Below are 23,507 nucleotides of genomic sequence, written 5' to 3' on the forward strand. Positions count from 1 at the left end.
ATTGCCTATTGAGTCTAAACTCATGAATGTCATTAAATAAATACAAGCAAAAGAGGCAGCTTCAAAGAACCATCACATTTGTTATTAATTATAATAATTGCATAGCTTGGAAAATACCACAATGATTAATAATCACGTCACAGTTGGACGCGCGTCAGCTGCTATCAGGTGGCTGTATCAACATCTTATATATTGGCTACTACTATGTTCCAATGAAAAGGGATGGATCCAGCGGGGGAGGGTGGGGGTGCGTCCGCACATACTTAAAAACAGATAAATAATAATTAGTAAATGATAATAATGCTATATGTATTGTATCCCTTGGTTCGAAAAAAAAACATGTTCCGGAGCATGTTCCGTATCATGTGTTAACGTGCACACGCCTAATTTGTTTTATAAATTCATAATCGGCAAATGTTCAACCCTTTTTTTCTAACCGTTAGAATACAAGTCTTCAAACTCAACCTACTTTTAAGATTAATAGGAAATTTTAGAATGTCATCAAACTGTGAAACGTTTTAGCGTTGAAATGCGCATTAGTCACGTGACTCCCATGAGAGCACCTTGATCGATATCCGTCTTGCGTACATTAGTAAATGGAAACCTAGTCGAAATTCAAGAATATTTCCCTGTGTTCAGTATTTTTGGCTCAACTGTCGAAATTCAAGTATTTGTTTTTAGCATTAAAGCCGGGCACTCACTGCGTCGTTCGACCGTCGGCCTACGATTCTAACTTGCTAGCATTAGGCGACGCAACGCCGTTGTTGTTTGTCGGTGGCAGTCTGACTCAGATCGTGATTAAAAGCGATCCGTTGCACGCGCGTCGTTGCGTTGTGTTCTCCCTTACAATCCCATTGCTCGACAACCGCATTAGATGACGACTCGAGTAGCTACCTGTTTGTATTCGTTATTCCTTTGTTTGACTTCAATACGTAAAGCACATTACGTTGCATAGGCCTAAGCATGCATATCCATGAGTATCAAATCTCACTTAATTCGTTTCTGGATTACTTTTAATCAACTGGATGGAAGTGAAATCATTTACACAATATCAAACCTGCTTAAGTTTTTTCTTTTCTATGACTCGATCATGAATTTAAAGGAGAGGAAACGAGTTTATTCAGGGGGAGGATAGCCGCGATTAAATCACTTTTTATTTTTTATATTCAAGGGAACGATGCATGTTGTTTAGTAGAAGCAGCCGATATTATGGATATACGTAAACCAAGGTACTTGTCTGCACAAAAAATAAATATAAAAAACCCATATTTTAATACATTGACAGAGCAAAGACAACAGAACAAGAATTATATGTTACATAGGCCTAATTATTTGGACTGTTTTCGTCTCTCTAAAATACTTTATTTTCTTAAGTTTAGTTTTACGGAATTTGATAAATAATCAGCCAAGTTTAAGCTGCGAATCACAAGCTTTTCTCACTATCACCTTTACCGTTATATTATGCCATCCAGGTATCGGCATTACAAACACATTTACCAAGGTGTTCTGTGCACGTAAATTTTGCATTAACAAATTAGTGCGGCGATACGATAAACACCGACGACTATTAAACAAATGAAATGAAAGTTGCAGTTGATTGATCTTTGTGACTGTCTACAGCAATTACCAATCTAGAGAAATTAACTGGAATTCTGAGTAGGCCTATCACACGAGGGAATCCGATGATGACTAGAGGGATCCCGAGGATGACCAGAGGGATTCCGAGAATGACCCGAATATTATTTTGCCTAGTGATGATGACCCCATTACATAATGACATACTCTGTTTCTGTTTATTGGTTTATCGCAATTTAAAGCATACAATTGTATAAAATATCATAAAATATTACTTACCGTATCTCAAGTAACATATAGCAATAATCATTAATGAAGGAGGTCATAATAAGCTATAAAAAAAAAACTTTAAAAGGCATGACCAGCGGATAAACAACCAAATGGGATTACAAGATTAAATATATTTTATAAATATATTATATATAGATAGAAGAAACAAAAAAAAAAGGGGTGGATGAAAAGGATTACATACTAGTAATAATACACAAGCATTTACAGTTCGAATAAAGAGGAGTATATTTAACAGAATCACAACCAACTCTGTGAACTCTTTACTGACGTAATAGCTACGATGGATTGTTCAACTGGTATACCTTGATTATTCTGCATACTTTTGTTAAAATAACACTGAAAATAAATATTTTTAAAGAAGAGTACCGTAAACATGTTGCAAAATTTCCACTAAGGTAGACAATTGAATACTATATACAACGCAATTCCCGTGACTCACAAGGCAATTTGTCTTTTCAAACAAGAAAGACAATTATTAGAACAATGATGAAGTTATGATAATGACGATAAAAAGAAGAGAAACGCCGACAATGAGGCCATTTACAGCCTATAAACCAATACAAAATTAAAATAAATCGGAATACTCTAGTATGTTATGTTTGAACCAGTTCGATGTTCAAACTTCTATTTAAGAGTTTTATCACATTGTCCTATAACTGCACATGAGTAAGAAGCTTTCTATTAATTCCACATAAACAAATTTCGCCTGAAACTAAACTGGAATTTGCCACGTTTTAAAATGAGCTGCAAAACAAGTAAATGAACTAGGCATTAAAATGTTCTGTTGTTTCCTTGTGTATCATGTATTTCGCAACACGTTATTACAAAACAAGTATTATTAAGTTAAGTAGGCTCTACTACAGTTTCTCTGCCGAACTACATCGTTCTAAAATTTCTCATTGGCCTTCCAAGTAAAGATTATTCGAAAGTTACACGGGTTGACTGAAGTCCAGGTTCCAGATTTATCAAACTAGAAATCAGCATAAATTCGTCTTTTGAGTCATTTTTTTTTGTTGCTTAAGTCAAATTTATCAATATTTCTTAACCTAAAAATTGCATAAAATTAAAAAGTCGATTGTACGCATGCGCCATCTAAGACGATTTTTAAGCCAGGATTTTGCTAAGATGGTTTGATAAATCAGTTTAAGACATTTGCTAGGGACATCTTAATGTTTTTGATATAAGACATTTGCTAAACTGAGATTAATAAATCCCGGGCCCAGCCTTTCCGGAATGTCAATCAAACGTAACAACTGACCAATTAGAACAGCTCTAGGAATACGTGCGCGTTTCACAAACACACGTTGTCCTACAAACGCACGTGTTTGCGTATGTTTTAACACTGTTTTGTTTTGGCAACAATATCCAAGGGGCGGGGCTTAGCGGAGAAGTTCCATTCTATAGCAGTTTCCCCAAAAAATTTACTAATAAAACATGCATGGGTTTTATAGAACGCTTCTCTAAACAAACACAGATACACTGAAATGATGTAGGTCTGAAATTAATCTATTTTTCTTGGCTACATAATAAATGGAATGAAGACACTGGCCAAAAGAAGACGTTTCAACATGTCTTTCAGTTCGCTATCATATCCCAAAACCAGCGTACTGTGTGTTGCTAATTTGTAAACCGAGTAATTAGCATGAGAATGTTGCGCTATTGTATATTTTGTACAGAAAATCTGTAATACTTTTACTCATAACATCGATTCCAGTAAATGACCCATCAATTTAAATTTTCATTTGTTTTGGTTTCGGGATGGTAAGCCTCATTTACGATTCTGAATCTTTTGTAATAAATTTCAGACAAACGTAATCAAATCACGTTAGAAGCAGACACTCAAGTGCACGTATTATCGCGCTCAATCTAGAGCACAAGTGCAAGACTATACATTGTTTAATACGTGTCTAGTAGGCCTAGATTGTTCACATTGAAAATGTGTACCGGTATGTGTTTTACTATACTGTTCGAGCAAAAAATTAAAAAAAAAAAAATAAATAAATAAATAATTTAGTGCAGACTAGCTTGAGTGGATGCAACGGGCAATAAATGCTTTCTTTCAACAGATCTACTCACAAACGCGAAAAGCACAACGAACGTGGGAAATGATATGAGTGAAACATTGTAGGCTTACACAGATGTACAAGTATATCGAGAATGTGCGTAATTTCACAACTTTCGAGTGTTAACAACTTCCTTTCCAAAACAGGTGAAAACAATGTAGGTCACATGATTACCATGGTAACCGCGCACCTGGAATAATTAACCCAGTTAAAAATTTACAGCATTACAATGGATAGCAGAATTTGTATTGAAGGTTGTATACAAGAAAAATTAAGATTGATCGCTTACAAATAGATTGAGGGCGTTTGGTAAATTGAATGAGTGTTTTAATCAAAGTGGAATTCTGTGAGCTGAAGTATTAGGCATAATTGCGCGTACAATTCAATCGGTTACGGATATCGAGTACAACGATCACGGTGTATGAAATAACTATGCACCAGGGGCAGGTGACTTTGCTTCACTAAGGTACATGGTCCTATACCGCCACCCTACCTATGCATCTCTCTCAGCACGTTACCAGCCTAGCAGTATTTAAAACCAATTGATTAAAATTTAAACAAAGGTTTATAAATTCATGCGCTTTATAAAATAGGAGATGATATATTTGAATGAACTTTAACAATGAACAAAATTATTCTGCAGCTAAAAATCATATTCATGAACAGCTGTGATTCTGCAGGTAATTGGTATGCATATTCATGAAGATTTGTAATTTATATAGGGCCTATGCATGAGTTGACGCACAATGGCATATGGTACATATGCCTATGTATAAGGACTTATTTGCAACGTTAAAATTATAAAGCAGATCCCTGAAGGAAAAGGGATTAAATTACTAATAAGTATTCCGAGTGTGTCCCTTACATGGTCGTAATATCTTATCATGTATTGTATTCCCGACAGAAATCCTGAATTAAGGACTAAATCTGCTGGAAATAAATTATTAGAATAATCTTGTGTGTACTCCTTCTTTTGTCTTTTTTTTATAACATAACCTGAATTATTAGTTTTAGTATTAAATTAATTATTAAATAGAATAGATTCAAGTTATGCAACGATTATCATTTCATTAATTAGGCTATACATGGATTTTTTTTAAATTTGAAAGAATCAACATTCAGCATTTTACCTTCATTCCAAATGAAGTTGTTCAAAGAAAGCACTTATGGTATACAATCGAAAGCCTAGCAACGCAATTCCCGCGGCTCACTAAAGGCAACTTTTCTTTCCAAACCAGATGGATAAATAAATAATATTAATAATGTAATTTTATCAATAATAATAAAGTAAATAATAATAATAATAATATTGAGCATTTGTAGCGCGTCGGTATCCATTCCAAGGGAACGCTCATGGCGAGCTGACTTCTTGTCCTGGCCAAAATAAACATCCGTTAGTAAAAATGGAATAATAATTTAAATATAATACCAATGATGATGATAGATATAATGATAATAATTATGATAATGATGATGAACAGCGAAACGTCGACATTCAGGCCTATTACAACTTACCATAAACAGATACAAAATAAGCCAATTCGTGGTTTGAACTGCGCATACCAGTATCTATGGTAACTGTCGACATAAACCTATGTTGTGCGTACGTTTATGTTCATAAACCTTGATGCGGCCACGCGCGGTTCGAAATACGAAATGACGTATTAAATTAAATCCGATTAATGTAGTGAGTGTGTCAACTAATGTTTGACCATAGAGCAAAGAAACAGATTTGTTTCTTTGCTCTATGGTTTGACCAAGTCCGATGTCCAAACTTCTGTTAATTATTTTATCAAATTTTCCCTTTAGTAAGAAAGTAACTTACATGAGTAATAAGCTTTCTAATAATTCCCCTTAAAACACATTTCTTCTAAAAACTGGAGTGGAATTTCCCGCGTTTTAAATAAGTTACAAAGGAACAATGAACAAAACATTTAAACATTCTGTTGTTTCCTTGTGTATCATGTATTTCGCAACACATTATACGTATTATCAGTAAGTTAAATACGCTGTATTTCAGTTTCTCTTTCGAATGTTACATCATTCTAAAATTTCTAACCACAATTAAAAAAAATTACATACAGGAATGTATACATGCATGTTACTGTACATAGATACATATTTGTTAACCACAAAAATGGGATAGTGGTATTCACTCCTGTAGTCAGTTATGATAAACATAATTAAAATAAAACACAATACGGTAAAAATAATGGTAAAAAATATTAATATGAAAATCAAGGAACATCCTGAAAGTGACTGGGGCCCTAAAACTGTTATTAGAGTAAAGTTACTTTTATCACCCTTTATACTCTCAGTGAGTTGTCATAGCAACTCCATGGGAGTTGTCATAGCAACATCCTAGGAGTTGTCATAACAACTTCCTAGTGCTATTCAACATTCATTGAAAACATTTATACTGTAAATTTATAAGAAAATAATGTAAATGTTCCAGTTAATTAAAAGATAATAGAACTATTTCATTATTATAAAAAATTTCATAGTGGTGAAAAATGATTTATTCTTATTATTATTCTTTTACAATGTTACAGTACTTAGATTTTAAAATTTTTATTACATCCCATAGAGGGCCTCCTTACATTACAATTACAGAATTATAACAAGGCTATACATGTGTACTAAGGACATTGTGTACAACTGATTGGCAGCTGGCTGTTGTACGAAATGACAAGAGTTTGGAAGGGAGAGGAATCCTTGGACAAGGATTGCCAGTCACAACGTTACTGCGATTTATACACACTTTGCAAAGCATCATGTTCAAAAACTAAATTCAGTTAATTCCTTTTAAAGATGTTGCTCAAAATCTCTCGGAATTGAAGAAATACAATCCGAGTAATTTTTAGCGACACTTGCGCTTTCGTTGGGGACATTGGCCCCTCTGCGGGGACGTTGCACCCCGTCAAGCAAATCCTGGCGCCAGCAGTATGATGGCTTAAAACAGTTCATATAACTATATATGTATACTTCCAAGTCAATGATACAAGGCACCTGGTTGGTTAATTCTGTTGTAATAAAATATTTTCTACCAATCAGCAAATGGATCACTTGTATCAGATACTTCACCAGTACTATCAAATAAGATAAAGAAATAAAGATGTTAAATTAAGATAATAACAAAAACTAACATCATTCCTATAAAGTGTATATGTACATTATTTTTTAATTTAATTAAAATAAATTTTGAAATACAGAATATGATATTAATGCTTACCACTAAGAACCAAATGAGGCAATTTAAATACTTTAATTTTTCAAGATTAAGTTGCGTATACTGGTACTGGAATAGGCATTTATAATGCGCCTCTTCGTTGAGGTTATAAAGTGCAGTTCTTTCTCCTGGTCATTGCTGCTGGTAATCAGCGCAGGAGCAGGCAACCCCACCAGGTACCCGTTTGTGTGAAGAGAAGCAATGCAGATAATGTGCCTTGCTCAAGAATACACAATTGAAATGCACTGTGAGGGATTAAAACCCCGACCTCTAGGTTGGGAAACTGTTCCAGCTGCGCCAAACCGCTTCCACATAACCGTACTTATTCGAATAAACACCCAGCTTTGAATAAATGACCCACTCGAATAAATGCCCCTCGAGAGCCTCACTTGGAATGAACGCCCCATCAAATATATGCCCTGGGCCATTTGTTTTACCGCCTTCTCTAAATGACTGTACACAAATATAACTGAAGTAACGTCATTTTCAACACTTTCTATAAATGCAGTAGAATTACATTTTATTAGTTGAAATAAAATATGGCTTACTTTATGTCTAAGCTTTCCAATTACAACAATACCCAATTGAAATCCATACACCGTGTTTATCAGATTGTATCAGAGTATTGCTATAAGCAAGGCAATTTAGGATACTTGAAATGAGGTGCGACTTCCTGGGATGCAATGGGCAGTGCTGTAGTGGTAGGAAATGGTACTTTCCACAGCTGAATGTCTTTCTCATGATTATATATGAGTAATGCAGTATGTGAATGGTCCCATTAGAGCACTTATAAACCATAGGACAATGCAACTCAACAGTTCAATTTCCTGTGACACTTCAAGCACTGTCTACCAGTATAATGTTCAAAGGGTTATTAATAGATAGTAAATCCTGTTAGTTCTGTTATTAGTATAAACATGACATTTTAAAATGCTTTCAAATGCTATCCATTCCCTGTTTAGTTCACATTTATTTACTTGCATATTTAGTGCGAACTGGATACCAGATTTCTGTATTTAATGGCACATAATGACAACGATGATAATACTAATGATAGAGCTTTCATTATCTTGTTTGAGAAACAATCCGCCAAGAAAATTTCCCATTCTTGTTACCTGCTCAGGAGGTGAAATGTAATTTTAGAAAGATTTGAAGTTGCTCAGATCAGAGATACACTAAATATATGGGAGGGGAGGGGGAACAAGAATGGAAGAGGGGAAAGAATTCCATAAAAAAGAGAAGAAAATTTAGTAAATGCTAATGCTAATTAAAAAAAATAAAATAAAAAAATTGAAAGAAAAAAAAACAAAAAACTGATTGATTCTTTTAATGTTATTATTGATCTTTTTTGGTTGCTCTAAAATTGTATTGCTGAAAAAGCTCTAAAATAGTTTAATTTTGATTGAATCTTTCGGGATTTAATGTCAGAACTAAATTGTGTAATCGCTTGATTAGTGAGAGGAAGTGAGTGAATTGTAGCATCAAATGGATCAGGCGTAATAGTCATCGACGGACTCTCATCTGATCAACTCACAAAGTTAATGGACACTGTGAAGAGCTTAGAGGCTGAGTGCTAAGTCTGACTGGATTAGCAGGATGAAGCCAATCAACAATGAGACGATTAATACACACACTGCTTTGTGATTCACTACTCAATAAACCTACAAGGTAAATAAACCTATGGTCATTGGGGTATATAGGAATGTGCACCTCCCCAAAATACATCCCCCAACCAGTCATGCCCACCCCCACTGGAAATGTTCCAACGCAATAAAAAAAAAAGTATTAAAAATCACCTATCACCTGATTTTGCGAACTGGTTCCCTTCACTTAATCACCTTTGCACCCCCATTTCAAAATTCCTAGATATGCTACCGCTTACACTGTTTTAATAATAATAATAATGAAAAGGATGATAATAACAACAATGATGATGATGTGGCGAAATTTCTACATATAGCAATTTCCATATATAATTGAGTACCTGCCAAATTATAGCACTTAAATGTATATATGTTTAGATCTGTTTTTATTAAAAAGGTTCACTTTGTCTACTTGGTACACTGCTACTTGCTTTCGCTGAAAAGCACGCTATTATGTAACACGCTCACATTTGACCGTCAAAATGAAGGGTCAATAGCCGTTTTATGTAGTGAGTAAATGTCCAATTTTAGGACTTAAAATTATAAATCTTTAGATCTGTTTTTTCAGAAAGTTCACTTTCTCTACTTGGTACACTGCTTGTTGCTTTCGCTGAAACACATGCTACTATGCAACATACTACTCACGTTTGACAGCCAAAACGGACGGTCAACAGCAGTCTCATGTAGCAAGTTACTGCCAAATTATAGGATTTAAATGTCCAAGTCTAAGTTTAATGATGTATGTGGATTGCAGTTTTACATCTCTTTAAATATGAGGTGATACTGTAAATTTAAAACATGTCATTTATCCCTTCGATGTATGTCACATAACATAACATATTCTACAATATTAATCATACAAATCTCTAATAGGAAATTAATAAAAATGTGGGTTTATCAGGAAGTGAGTCGATTGGCGAGAGGAAGCATGAAGAGAATTGGAATTGGTTTAAAATAAATGTAATAAATAACTAAAAAGGATGTTAAGATTAACAAGGTCAATATGTAATTAAAGTTCAATATTTAATTAAGGATTCTATGAATTAATTAGAACACTTGTATTTGTTTTTAATTAAACTGTTATATATTAATTAAATACAAGTGTTTTTGTATTTGTATTTAATTAAACTGTTATATATTAATGCTTGCGGTACACCACATAGATAGTTATGAAAAGAACTGTTGTTGGTTGAGAATATGTGGACGTTTCGATTGAGTTGCTTCAATCGTCTTTTATTTATTTTATTTATTTATTTATTTATTCTTTATACTGGGTTACCTCTTCAGTAAAAAGTTACTGTTCTCCCAGAGGGCCCAGTACGCATAAAACATTAAAACATTAAAATCGCAAGAGAATAATATCTGCAGAAATTCCAAAACAGTGAAATACTTATATGTTTTGGTTGGTGAGACTTGCTGGTGATTAGTTGAAAACAAAACTATGATAGGAAATTAATAAAAATGCAGGTTTATCAGGAAGTCGAGTGGAGAGAGGAAGCATGAAGAGAATTAGAATTGGTTTAAAATAAATAAAATAAATAACTTTTGTATTAGCCTTTTTGTATTATCCTTTTCACACGTAGTCCATTTTCGAAATCGCGCTTTACTAGACAGCAGGCCCGTATCCAAGTTGAGGAGGTGGTGAAATGGGTGTGTACTATAGCACCGTTTCCTCCAAATCGAAAAAAAAAAGTCTGCATTATCAAGACAGTCGGAAATGTACTCAATATATATTTTAATTATTTTTTTGTAATAAAACTTAAAAAGGGAATCCTAAATCTATTTGTAAACATCTAGTATTAAACATGGACAGTACTATACAGACTACTAACTGTATTTGAAATCTGTTCTTTGAATCCTTCTGTTCATCACTGACCTGTAGGTGACCTGAAGAAGTTCACTATGTGAACGGAAGCTTGTGGCTCAATTTGACAGTAGTGTCTGCCTTGTAATTAATGCTGCTTATGCAGACACAGCTACACATGACATTTTCATCATGTATTCATTATTAATATGCAATAAAGTTCACAAAAAATATAGAAACAGACTAATACCTCTTGACATCAGCATACTCTACATAATCAGCAACATCTGTGTTATCAAATACATATGTTTCATGTCGCCGGTTCAAGGTAGGGCTCTGTAAAAACATATTACAACATACATAGTTTAACAGATTAGAAAGCATTGGTGAAGTAAGGCACACAATAAGCTAAACTCAGATATTAGGTTTATTATCACTTGTCTATTTAGAAGATACAAGTCAACATTTATTGTCAAAATAAAAATGTTAACATTTTTGTTGTACCATATACCATAGAATCATAAATAAACATGTGATATAGTTTAATAAATAATTTCTTAGTAAAAAAATTTATTAATTTAATTACTTAATTTTATCTACATTGAAAAAGTAACTGTTTCCATAGATAACCACTTCAAAGATATGAGGAATAAATGATATACAGGGGAAACTTTCGAATACCAAAACTGTTTTTAAAGATTAGGATAAGTTCTATGGCTCTGTGATGAAGTTAAATCTGAAAATGAGGTTTAGAAAGTGGCGTTGTTTTTTGAAGTGAACAAATTTCTGATGTTTTCAAAATTTGAATCCAGAATCCTGGTTTTGGTAGGCAAGCATCTTAACCACCGAAATACAGCTGTATTCCCTTTTAGATGTTTTGATTTGGTTTGAGAGTCTCCTCGAAATTGGGACGGTCTGCTGCACTCCCACGAGTAAGCGAAACAAAATCCTGAGAAAAAACCCATCTTCTGCAAATTCATGACTTTTGCATGTTTTTATTACTATTTTATAAATATTTTTCAGGGACCAGCTTGTGATTGGGATCAGCTTGTGATTGGGATCAGCTTGTGACTGGGATCAGCTGGTGACTGGGATCAGCTTACGATTGGGATCAGCTTACGATTGGGATCAGCTTATGACTGGGATCACCATGCATAATAAAATATAATTAGATGTGATAGCAGCCCACGAATTTCACGTCGGCAATCGGCAATTGCCGACCATATTGCCGAGCCATAATTGCTACAGGACGGCAATTTTTTGCCGACCTAGGCCTAGATTTCTTTGCTTCAAAAACTGCTTGGACAGTCAAAAACAGGCTATAGCAGACACTAAATTTCATGTACGTCGTCAAACCAAGGAAACTGGTGGTTAATAAAACAGATTTCTTTGTACAATAACTATTTTTAATCGGCATGCAGTACGTACGATTTGTGTACAATTGTCTTATCTTTCTCGCCTAGTCATTTCGTAGGCTAGGCCTAGGTAAGAATGACGCTACAACATCGCACAATTGAAGCCATGTGGGTCGCGTAGATCGTAATGCTTTATCTAAATCTATTATTTGTCTTCATTTTACAGTATTATTATCATATTTAAAATGTTGTTTATTATCTAAAAACAACAAAATTCAACATATTGTAGGCCTAATCCTTTAAACGCAACCACGATCGCATCGTGACTTCACTACAGACAAGTACTGTACATGTGTGGAACATCCCTGACATGCATGGGTAGTTTTGAAGCAGCCTGTGATGATACGATTGTAGTTTTTTTACGAAAGTGATATTTCCCATGCCAAAGATAACGATAAAACGAACGCTAAAACCAAATTTATTCGGCGATTTTCTTATGTAAAACATATGTATTATACTACACTATTTAATTAATACAAGTACAACCATTCTTTCACCAGCAATATATTGATTTATTAGAGAAATTAACAAAATCACAATCTGTAGATGACGATGTAAGGTCGAGCGTTCGGAAAAATCGTAGTTTATACTTAGTAGGCCTAGGTAGGAAAAAATTGCAGATGCTGCCGACCTCGGAGAATTTAAGGTTGGCAAATTTTTGCTGACCTAATTTTTTCCTAATTTCACGGGCTATGATAGCCTTAATTAACAATAAAATAGAAAGACAAACTACTATTTCTATGCAAAAACATTTTTAAAAGAGTAAAAACAAATTAAAATTATTTGAGCCACAAATGCCATGTTTATTCCACCAACCATAACTTACCATGGTTCCTTTCTGTTTCTTTTGAGTTTGTTTTTCCTGCACAATCTTCATATACTGTTGCATGACTGGGTCTATTGAAGCATCCTCTGCTGTTTCTTCTTTTTTGTCATCTTTCTTTACCTCCTTCTGTTCTTTTACGGTTTCATCACTTCCTGGTGATGCTTCCGGATGATCTGGTGATGCTCCTTGGTGTCCTGATAACCCACCAGCCTACAAATCCAAAATCAGTAATTATTTTACATTTTGAATTAAAAACCAAGTAGCAACATTCCACAGAAAGCTGGGATACTAAAAACATGTGTCCGTAAGTAGTGATCCCTATGGAGACAAGAACAAAATGATTGTTTTAGTACCTCTTTTTTCTCAAGTTCTTCAAGTGTTCTTCTCTCTCTTTCTCTGGCTTCTTCTTCATTTCTCCGTCTTTCCTCCATTCTTCTTTTCCGGTTTTCTTCCCATTCTTTTTCCTCTTGTATTCTTTTCTCCTCATCTTTTGCAAGTTGTTCAGCTATTACAAAACAAAAGTATTGTTTAAATAAAATAATAATAACAATAAACAAATAAATAAATTACACAAACCTATAAATAAATTACACAAATCTAAAAAGATATTGGTAGTCTATGAGTGATGGTACATACTGCCTTCCTAGACTCCGGTGGCAAAGTCCATTACCATTGTTCATGGCTAGGAGGAGGCGGGTTGATGTTTAATAATACATTAATCTCACTCACATAGACTACAAACATCAATTTTGTGTAGTCTATTTCGTATTTCATTTTTAGCACCTGAAATTGAAGGTGTGCAAAGATTGGCAAAACATAGCACTTCACTAAAGAGCCTGAGAGGGTGACACGATGGTCTTACCCTTTAGCACCAGGGAATATATCAGTTCATCCATGTAAGCATTCACAAAATAGTGTATCTATGTTTAGATATACTGTACAAAACATATGCCAAACTGTAAAATAAGGCCTTTGTGGTGAATACATCCTCCATGCACAAATTAGGCCCAGAAATCCGTCCATGCATTTTGGCAAATAGGAGCCGATTTCCGTGCAGATTTTGTAGAAAAATTAGGCTTTGACCTATTAGACCCATTTTCCTAGAGATTTACAGTGCAAAGAGCTAGTTTTTGATACATCATTCATGCAATTAAAAAACTTCACAGTATAAAACATATGGTAAATTTTTTCCACAAATGAAGCCTGATCAACCTTTCTAATAATTTTTAATCTCTTAATTAACTACTTTTACATAGTGCTTTTTAAATTAGGGGGTTAAGGGAGAAGGTCTGCATTTAAAAACGAAAAATTGATATTCGTAGATATATTTACAATGTTCTCAAGAGTATTGGAGGTCAAACGCACCTCCCACAAATGAAGTCATGCTATGGGCCTGAAATTTTAATTGTTTTGTGGTTGTTTTTAAATTATTTTCAAAATATTGTATGTTTATGTATTTTAATGTGGAACCAAATAAATTAGAAAAGGAGCAAAACCTCTAGCATTAAACACTGACTTACAAGTTTTCCATGAGGTATCCAGAGAAATTGGTTGAGCGTCGGCAGGGGTCTTCCAAGCACCATCCAAGGATGGCACTGCAACTTCTGCAACAGAGACAAAAAAAGAGTTTAAATTTATCACAACACATATTTAAATCAGAATTTTTATGTGCAATCACACATCAGCAGGGGCAAATCCAGACATGTCCAAAAGAGCCAGCCTGGCCCCCCCACCCTCTAAATCTGCCCCTGCATACCAACTCTAAATGTGAATTTTCTAACTTTCATAGATTCTAAACTCTTTAAACAATCTAATACAAAATTGATGCTTCTGGTGCTGAAACTTACACTAATCAGATAAAGGTAATAGTAGAATTAAAAGAATTGTATACATAAATTCATATTACCAGGTGATGCGGTCCAAGCATTATCCAGAGACACTGTGTGTAGAGGCTGATCATTGGTTGGTTTTGAGACTGCATGCTGATGCTGATCACTGATTGGTTCTGAGACTGCAGACTCATGCTGATCACTGATTGGTTCAGAGTTTGCATACTGAAGCTCATCTCTAAATGGTTCCGAGACTCTTTGGATAGCTCCTAATGCCTGAACTGCAGATGCTTCTGTCCCCGAATCATAATATCCTCCATCCCCCCTAGGTTCCTCTCTCCCCAGAACTTCACTAGTACCATGCACAAAGCCAGAGGAGGGGGAGTCATCAACAATGTTTCTGTCAAGGTTTGCCTGAGTGATCTGCTGAGAGATGGGTTGAAGAGAATTAGCCCTGACAGCAGGATCATCCAAAGTTGATGACATTCCTGGAATGTGGACATTCCTGTGACCTGGATGAGTTGATGACCTTTGGTGGGACATTCCATTTTCTACTGTTGAATCATGGGTAGCCCTAAAGTAGAATGAAGCAAATGCATTAAAAACAAAATGTATCAGAATAGAAAGTTAAAGTCTACATGAAAGAGAATTCCTAGATGGTTGAAAAATATAACACATTTAAATTAACTAGACAAATTTATGATAATGTAAAATACAGTAAAAAATACACATGACATTCACAGTAAATGGTAACACTTCCTAAAGTTCCTTTTTGTTGTTAGATAGTAATTAATAATCATAATCTCCATCATTCTCATTCTCAACATTGGCATTTTCATCAACAATGTTATCATATGCTAGTCAATATCAATATCATTATCAATGACGATGCACTAGATACAAAAAAAAAGCAGCTCAAGGTAAAATACAGTTACATTTCACAAAACATTTTTCATACATAATGATCTCAATATTACAGATATTATTCTCTTGATGACGATAGAAGCAACTCAAGCGAAAAGTTGAGACATTTTCAACAACACAACAGTTCTTTTCAGAACTCTATATGTGGTGCACTGCAAGCATTTAATGTAATAATGACATCATCATCATAATCAATTAAAAGCACTATACAGACAACTATCATACCTTAAAGAATACAATTCATGCTGACCCAACCTTCTATGGGCACCAGTGTTGCTGTACGTAGTTGAAGAGTTCTCAGCAACGTGTGAAGTTAATGAGACACCGCCGTGCTTTCTTCCCTGATATCTGCGAGTGAGCCCATCTTGTAATAATTCAGCACCAGCACTGTAATCTATACATAAATATTTGTTTCATAAAAATGCAGGTAAGATGCAAATCAATAATTTTTTTCAATGTACCTGTATGTTCAAATTTTATTAATTTCAATGATATTAGTAAAGATCAGCTATATACAAACATTCCTATGGGTGGATCCAGAGATGTCCGAAGGAGAAGGGGCACCCTGATCGAGAGACCACCGTAGGATATTTTTAGACAAACAGAAATAACGTCATTTTGGGCAATCAACAACATCTTTTTCTTTCTTTCTTTTCTTTAACTTTCAAGAAGGTGAGGGGTGGTGAGGGATGGGCCCCCAAAATCTGCCCATGACGAGAAAATTTATATAAACAAAAGGAAAAAGACCAATGGAGTTGAATTGTTTTGAGAAGATTAAGGATGTACGGACACCTGGGTACTAATGGGTGGCATATCTATAAAAGGGTGTGTGGGTGATTGCACTCTAACCCACTGGAAATTTCCTGATCAAAATATTATTATTAAGTAGTTAAAAATCACGTAATATAACACTAATTTACTAACTAATGCCCTGTCTCTTAACGATCAATTGCAGACTTTTTTTGGCCTGGAAATTTTCACGATGATGGTGACTACAATGATGATGTTGATGGTTTCAAGTTTACTGACTTAGTTCCTACCTGGTCTTGGATAGGATTCTGAATGACTTGTCATCATCAGGTCTGTTGCAGGTGAGAGGAAGGCACTACCTTGCACAAGACCTCTCTTGACTGGCTTTGGGGATGTCCTCAATGCAATTGGATTAGTCATCCTATGTTGGAAGTTTTTGTATGATTGCTCCAAGTTCTGAAATACCATCATATATAAGGTGTTAAGAGACAGGTGGGTTAAGAGCAACTCAAGTAGTTAAAAATCACCTATGGATTGGATTTATTCAGTGTAAATACCAAGGATAGCTCACTACAGTGTAGAAGATTTATTTCCAGTGGGTCCTTCTGGTGGTGATTGGACAGTACACAGCGAGACAATCCCCGACTCTTTTCCAAAGAGTGTGCTGTGTTCTTTAATGTACATATGGGCCATCAATGCACATAGGACCAACGGCTTAAACGTCTCATCCGAAAGACGGCACACAAGTATAACTAGTATTTCAGCCCTCCAGCTGAAACACAAGGAGAGGCAGCAATGGGAATTAAACAAGGGACCTAGAGATCTCCAAGGTTCAGCGCACACACAGTGGCTACCACCAGATTAGCCGACTTGAGCTAAGTTGCTCTCTCAATTTTCACCCCATTTTGCGAGCTAGTGCCACCTCCCCTTATTGAGCCCTCTACTTTACCTTTACACCCCATCAGGCCCCCACTTTCAAGACTCCTAGATACAGTCACTGGAAATAACATTAAAAAAAATAAAAGGTAAGCCTTGCATTGAAAGATGCATATAAAGTTAAAACCATTCTGTAAAATTTATGTTATACAGAACAAGAAAATAATTCCTACGTCACCACTTTAGAATCTTACCTCCGCTTCTCGTTCAAGGGAACGAAATCGTTCACGTGTGTTTTCTAAGAAAGCCAAAGAAGTGTCTGGTGAAGGACTTGAGTCTCGAGCTGGTGCTGATTCAAATTGAATATCATCATCAAAGAATGGTTCACGTTGATGTCCAGATACGGCTCCTCCGATTGGTAAATATCCGTCATCAAAGTCTGTAGACGATACCATTGGACGTGTTTGATGGCCAGCACTCCTATCATGAACAGGGACATCTTTACCTAGTACACTTCTGAAAAATAATTTAAATAAAAAAAAAAAAAATAAATAAATAAATAAAAATAATTAAGTGACTTGGTTTATGACAAATACTTTGTAGATAAAAAAGAGTATGAGAAAAATTGAAGAAGAAAGTTTGCTAAAGTAAATTTGACCTGCAATGACCCCTCACTATACACACAGAATCATACTTACGCAAAATGAGCAGGTTTTGATGGTTTCCTGTAAACTTCATTACTTAAAGCGGTCTGTGTCTGCTGTAGGGCTGCTCTCAATTCTGACAATTCTCTGTTCATCTCCTTCATTTGGAGTGTTTGCTCGTCTAGCTGTCGTTGCAGTTCTCGATTCCTATCAGCCTGTTATTAGCAAAGCAGTGTATGACATTTTAATAACTTCATCATATATGTCATTATCACTTTCAAAATCTTATACTTGCAGGTCAGCAAAAAAGGAAGAAATCTAAAGCCCTGTCCAGACTATCAAATTTTATTTGACAAAAACATGTAACATGCCTAAATATGGTCATGATGACATCACAACATGACCATATATAGGCACATCATGACTATATATGGGCATACAACAGCTTTTTCTCAAAGAAAATCTAATAGTCTGGACAGAGCTTTAGTAAATGAAATGCATGAATTTTAACTGTGTAAAGGTTTGTACGACTATATATATATAGGCACTTTATGACTATATATGGGCAAATGACATGCATGTCAAAGGGTTTGTATGACCATATATAGGCACTTCATGACAATATATGGGCATACATCTTTTTTCAAAGAAAATTTCATAGTGTGGACAAAGATGAAAGTTACATTTAATTATCTACCAATGCAAGTAGACTTAAGTGTCTTTACCTCATTTTGGAGTCTGGACTTGAGCTGAGTCTCCCGACTTTCCATGAGTGCTTTCTCTTGCTTCACTCTATCCCTTGCCCTGTGGACTTCTGCCTTCATGCTTACAAGCTCAGGAGAGGGTAGCGATGCTTTCGCAGACAGCAGCTGCATACGCTCATCTTGACCTACAGTGCATATATATATATACATATGCATGAAATGCATGTGACCTTAAAGGACTTACTAACTTACACACTTAATCACCATGGCAACTATATATATTCCACAAATTAATTTGTCCTTTCGCTGATTACGATGACATAATAAAATGATAGTTTGGACATAAAATGTTGTGCTCAATATCGTAATTGGATTGGTAATAACTGACATCCCTGACTGTCAATATCTTTTTTGTTTGTTTTTTATTTGTTTTGATTAATGAAATTTCACAAAAAGATCTGAAAAAAACAGACATTTGGAAAAAAATTAATATGTTTAAATTTTATATTAAGATTTAAATATAAAATTTGTTACTGATTTGAAACATAGTAGAAGAAGTGGAAATCTGACTTGGTGGTTAAGGCATTTGCCCCCAAATCCCAGTGCCTTGGGTTCAAATCCTTACAAGGTAACAGGATTTGTTACCATGACAAAAAACAAGTTTACTCTAAAAGCATTATAACAAGACTAAATAAAATAATAATTTAACGTTTTTATAGGGCAAATCACAAAAAAAAATGTTAAAAATCAAATGACTGAAAGTTATGTTTTTTATGATTAACAGATAATTAAGATCATTAATAAAAAATAACATCACAAAAATATAATTAATCCTACAATACTGACACTGAAACAAGCTGAGAGAAGTACTTACGTGCTAGTTCAGTCTTATATTCGTTGATCGTTTCTGCAAGACGCCTGATAATTAAGAATTCAAAACATATTACATTGTAAGACACTTTGTCCCTGTATTTCTTATAGTGCGAAATAAAATTAAGTCTTCTTAGCTTTTAGAATTACGATATACATTCAATATTTTCTGCTTACATTCATTTAGAAAATGCATTTCAACAGTCTCTAGATCTGCAACAGTTTTACTTCTATTACAGTGCACAGTCCGTAGAAGTTGATAATTCTTTAAATTTTTTTTTTAAGTTACTTACATTTTTGTAGTTTCTAATTCCCTGCGCATCACTGCATTGCTTTCCTTCATTTGTTGGTAGTCCACCATATCTCTAAGTTTCTCTTGCTGTATTTCGTTGCTCTTATTTGATGACAATAGGTCATTCTTGGCACATTGAAGAAGGTTCTAGAATGAATTATAATGAGATTAAAATCTGATGATTAAATTAGGACTTTAAGAGCAGGGGATGGGTGTAGTTGAATATTGGTGGATTTTACAGCCACACTTTTGACTGTATGAGGCTTGTCATACCACAACCACCATCAGTGATCAACAAATCAATTTTTTAAATTCTTATTCTCCACATTATAAGCTTCAAAATGATGAGCAATTTTCTGGAATCAGCTTAATATTGCTGAAGAGAATAAAAGTAAAATGGCTTCTCTGGAATAAAGTATACGATACTGGCACATTCTTATGCAAATTCATCAGTTTAAGTAACATATAGCGAGAGTAGACTGGTTTTGGGTTAGCATGCAACATATACACTTTTATTGTTGCCTTGAATCTCCCTGATTATTATAGACTTCTTTTGCACAATTTTATATAAAATATGATAATGATACTAATGGCATGACAGGCTGATGAATATGATGATAATAGTAATCAAGACAATAGATAGTAAGATGATAATGAAGATGTCACAAAAGAGAGAGAAAAAATGAAAATATAACCATAATTATGATGGTAATAAATATGATGATGACAATGACTATAATAATGATGATTATAATCTACATGAGGTTGATTATGATGGTAATGAATGTAATGATGACAATGACTATGATAATTATAATCTATATGAGGTTGATATTGATTTTGATGGTAAATAATGAGATAGTAATGACTATGATGATGATGATTATGATTATAATCTACATGAGGTTGATTATGATGGTAATGAATGTAATGATGACAATGGCTATGATAATTATAATCTATATGAGATTGATACTGATTTTGATGTAATAAAATGTGATAACAATGACTATGATAATGATGATTATGATTTTTATTCATCTACATGAGTTTGATGATGTTGAGTACCACACCTGCAGTTCTTCAATCCTCGTTTTCTTTTCTTTCATTTCTTGTTTTATTTCTTTGTTCATTTGACTTTCTTCTTCCAATTTCCTTGCTTCATCTACAAGGAATCATAACAATACAATATAAAAGTTTGCTATTAATGAGCATGTGTATAAAATACCTTAACTAACAGAGAAATATTTTTTCTATACCATCAATAAAAAAATGATTTAGCCATATTATAAATCACATAAGAGTAACTTTGGTATGGAGATACACCTCCACAGGGCACTTATTGCGCACGACGGTCATTGGCCTACGCGATTCTATAAAAACGCAACGCGACAACGCGCGCTCAACCGATATGCTACCGAGAATCAGCAGACGGCGTTGCATCGTCTATCGCTTACAGGCAGCGGAGTTGGATTCGTCGTGCAACGGTCATACAACGCAGTGAGTGCCCGCCATTAAATACAAATGATAAATATTTTAGAAAAATGTATGTTCCCATGGTTACCATTGTACATAGAATACTTGAAACCTAGCTAAATTATTAATTTCAATTTGTTCTGAATATGTAGATGGTAGGTGAATCCCATTGGGAATAGGAGTTTATTTTCCTTTATAGCCTGCCATCTCTATCTTGGAGTAAAACATAATAAATAAATAAATGGATAATAATATGAATAACAATTGTTGACTTATATGGAGCATATTGTAGCGACCTCTATGCACTTATGAATCAAGATATTAGATATAAAAAAGAATTTTAAGTTCTCTTTCTATCCATGAACCGCAAAACAATGTAAAAAACCTTCTTCCAAAAGAGTTTGCAAATATTACAATTCCCTAACCCATAAGGACAAAGAAAATGAAATTGTTTAGTTGTGTATGTAATACACATGTAATAGGGTATGCACCACAAACTGTATGCATAAACATTGCAGCTTAAGGTAAAGCTAGTGGATAATGATGATCATCTAATTTATTATGGAGAATCATATTGACAGTGAAGTGAAAGTAATTACTATGAGTACATTCTGGACTGCCACTTATAAGTGCCCTTGGTTAAAAATTGTTATTGCTAATGTCATCTATATAGTGCTCGAAGGGCATTGTGTAATTACTGGTAATAAAATAGCTGAAGGATCATTGAGGTTAAAAATGATGATGATGATGTTGACTAAGTAATTTTCAACACATTAACCCTTATGCTATTTTTCATACTTAAGTAAAAGTAGTATTCTAATCTATCTGCATATACACATAGTCACATGAAGAGAGCGACACTGATTCAATTCTGGAAGTCTTCGTGAACTCATGTTTTATCAGCAAATTGCTTTCAAAGCAGTCTTTTAATTTTTCGAAATAAGCGCTGTAAGCTTTGATGTGGATAGTGTGCATGGGCACATCATGACTATATATGGCCATACAACAGTTTATTTTGTCAAAGAAACATTGATAGTGTGGACAAAGATTAAGAGTGAAAAGCGAATGAGTATGTGACATGCCTAAGTATGGTCATGATGACATCATATCCCAACCATATATAGAAACATCATCACTATATATGGTAATGGTGACATCACATCATGACCATATATAGGCACATCAATACTATATATGGGCATACGACAATCTTTTTGTCAAATAGACACCATTGATCTGACATTCATAATTACTACTAAAATGGACTTGCCTCGTACACGCCTTTCCCGTCTCTCTACATCATCAAGTCTGTCTGAATATTCTTTTCTCGTCTGTAAAGCATATCTGAAATCAACAAGTCATTTTTTTTGTCACGTGTTTTTGTCAAATAGAATTTGATAGTCTAAACAATGGTTTACAAACAGTATTATAAATGATGTCCAAAAACTTGCTATTAATTTTAGATGTTAAATGTTCCTTTAAATGTTACTAACAGAATACAGTGCAGTACATACTGTGTTAACTGTTCTTTTAACCGTTGCTGATAATTTTCTTCAATGTTGTTAACAGCAATTTCCCGCAGTTTTAAATTCTCTTCTATTGCCAGTCGTTTGTCCTCTTCCAATTTTGCAGCTCTGCCCATGAATAAAAAAAAAATTAATAGTAGATGGTTTATCATACTGTATGGATAAACTAAAGTGCCAGTTGGACAAGGAGACTTTATTTACCTTTTATTGACCTCTGACTCTCTCCTGACCTCAGCTTCTTTGGACCTTAAAATCTGAAGTTCATCCAATAAATTTTGTCTTTGCGCATGCATCTCTTTCTGGGCAATCTAGAAAAAAATCAAATTATTATCATGAACAGAATTTTTAGATGCAAGTACTGACAGTCATCAGCTTACGCAATTTGATAGAAAATGCAAAGACGATCTGGAGCACACAACAATTTTATTTAAAGTGACAATTAGCGCAACAAAGAGCAGATTGGTTTGTCGTACCCATCATACGACCTTGGATGCAGTATGTGGTCAGCTAAAAATTTTTTTAAATCAAATTCAGGTCAAATATTTTCGCAAGTAAACACAGCATTTCAGAGCAAAAAATAACATATATGTGGCAAAGACAAGCCAAACCAGTCACTCGTCGCAAATCGTGTTTCAGAGAAAATGGCCAAAACATGCTGGAATGTCAAATTTTTAAAAATCTATTTTATTGCACTAAACTAACCTTTATATACTGTCTCTTATACACATCTAGACGTGTATAAGAGACCAGGGATCATTGAGGTTAAAAAT

General features: G+C 34.4%; 1 protein-coding gene across 6 annotated transcripts in view; it reads right to left on the reverse strand.

Moving 5' to 3' along the window:
* Nucleotides 1-6,906: 6,906 nt before the first annotated feature.
* LOC117124187 (oral-facial-digital syndrome 1 protein homolog) overlaps nt 6,907-23,507 on the reverse strand; it is a 46,837-nt gene continuing 30,236 nt past the window's right edge. For 5 of the 6 annotated variants that reach the window (XM_033270606.1, XM_033270373.1, XM_033270530.1 and 2 more), the window contains 14 exons: nt 20,809-20,900; nt 19,737-19,882; nt 19,448-19,491; nt 18,595-18,758; nt 17,924-18,084; nt 17,480-17,741; nt 16,640-16,805; nt 15,825-15,993; nt 14,753-15,249; nt 14,367-14,450; nt 13,200-13,351; nt 12,847-13,056; nt 10,856-10,941; nt 6,907-7,018 (listed from right to left, as the gene is read on the reverse strand). In XM_033270606.1, the coding sequence (XP_033126497.1) occupies nt 6,973-7,018; nt 10,856-10,941; nt 12,847-13,056; nt 13,200-13,351; nt 14,367-14,450; nt 14,753-15,249; nt 15,825-15,993; nt 16,640-16,805; nt 17,480-17,741; nt 17,924-18,084; nt 18,595-18,758; nt 19,448-19,491; nt 19,737-19,882; nt 20,809-20,900 (2,279 nt within the window). In that variant the 3' untranslated portion in view covers nt 6,907-6,972. The remainder of the gene's footprint in view (nt 7,019-10,855; nt 10,942-12,846; nt 13,057-13,199; nt 13,352-14,366; nt 14,451-14,752; nt 15,250-15,824; nt 15,994-16,639; nt 16,806-17,479; nt 17,742-17,923; nt 18,085-18,594; nt 18,759-19,447; nt 19,492-19,736; nt 19,883-20,808; nt 20,901-23,507) is intronic. The other variant, XM_033270452.1, reaches the window with a different exon arrangement.

Source organism: Anneissia japonica, unplaced genomic scaffold, assembly GCF_011630105.1.
Source record: "Anneissia japonica isolate Jap-2015-1 unplaced genomic scaffold, ASM1163010v1 scaffold288250_len396842_cov205, whole genome shotgun sequence".
NCBI lineage: Eukaryota > Metazoa > Echinodermata > Crinoidea > Comatulida > Comatulidae > Anneissia > Anneissia japonica.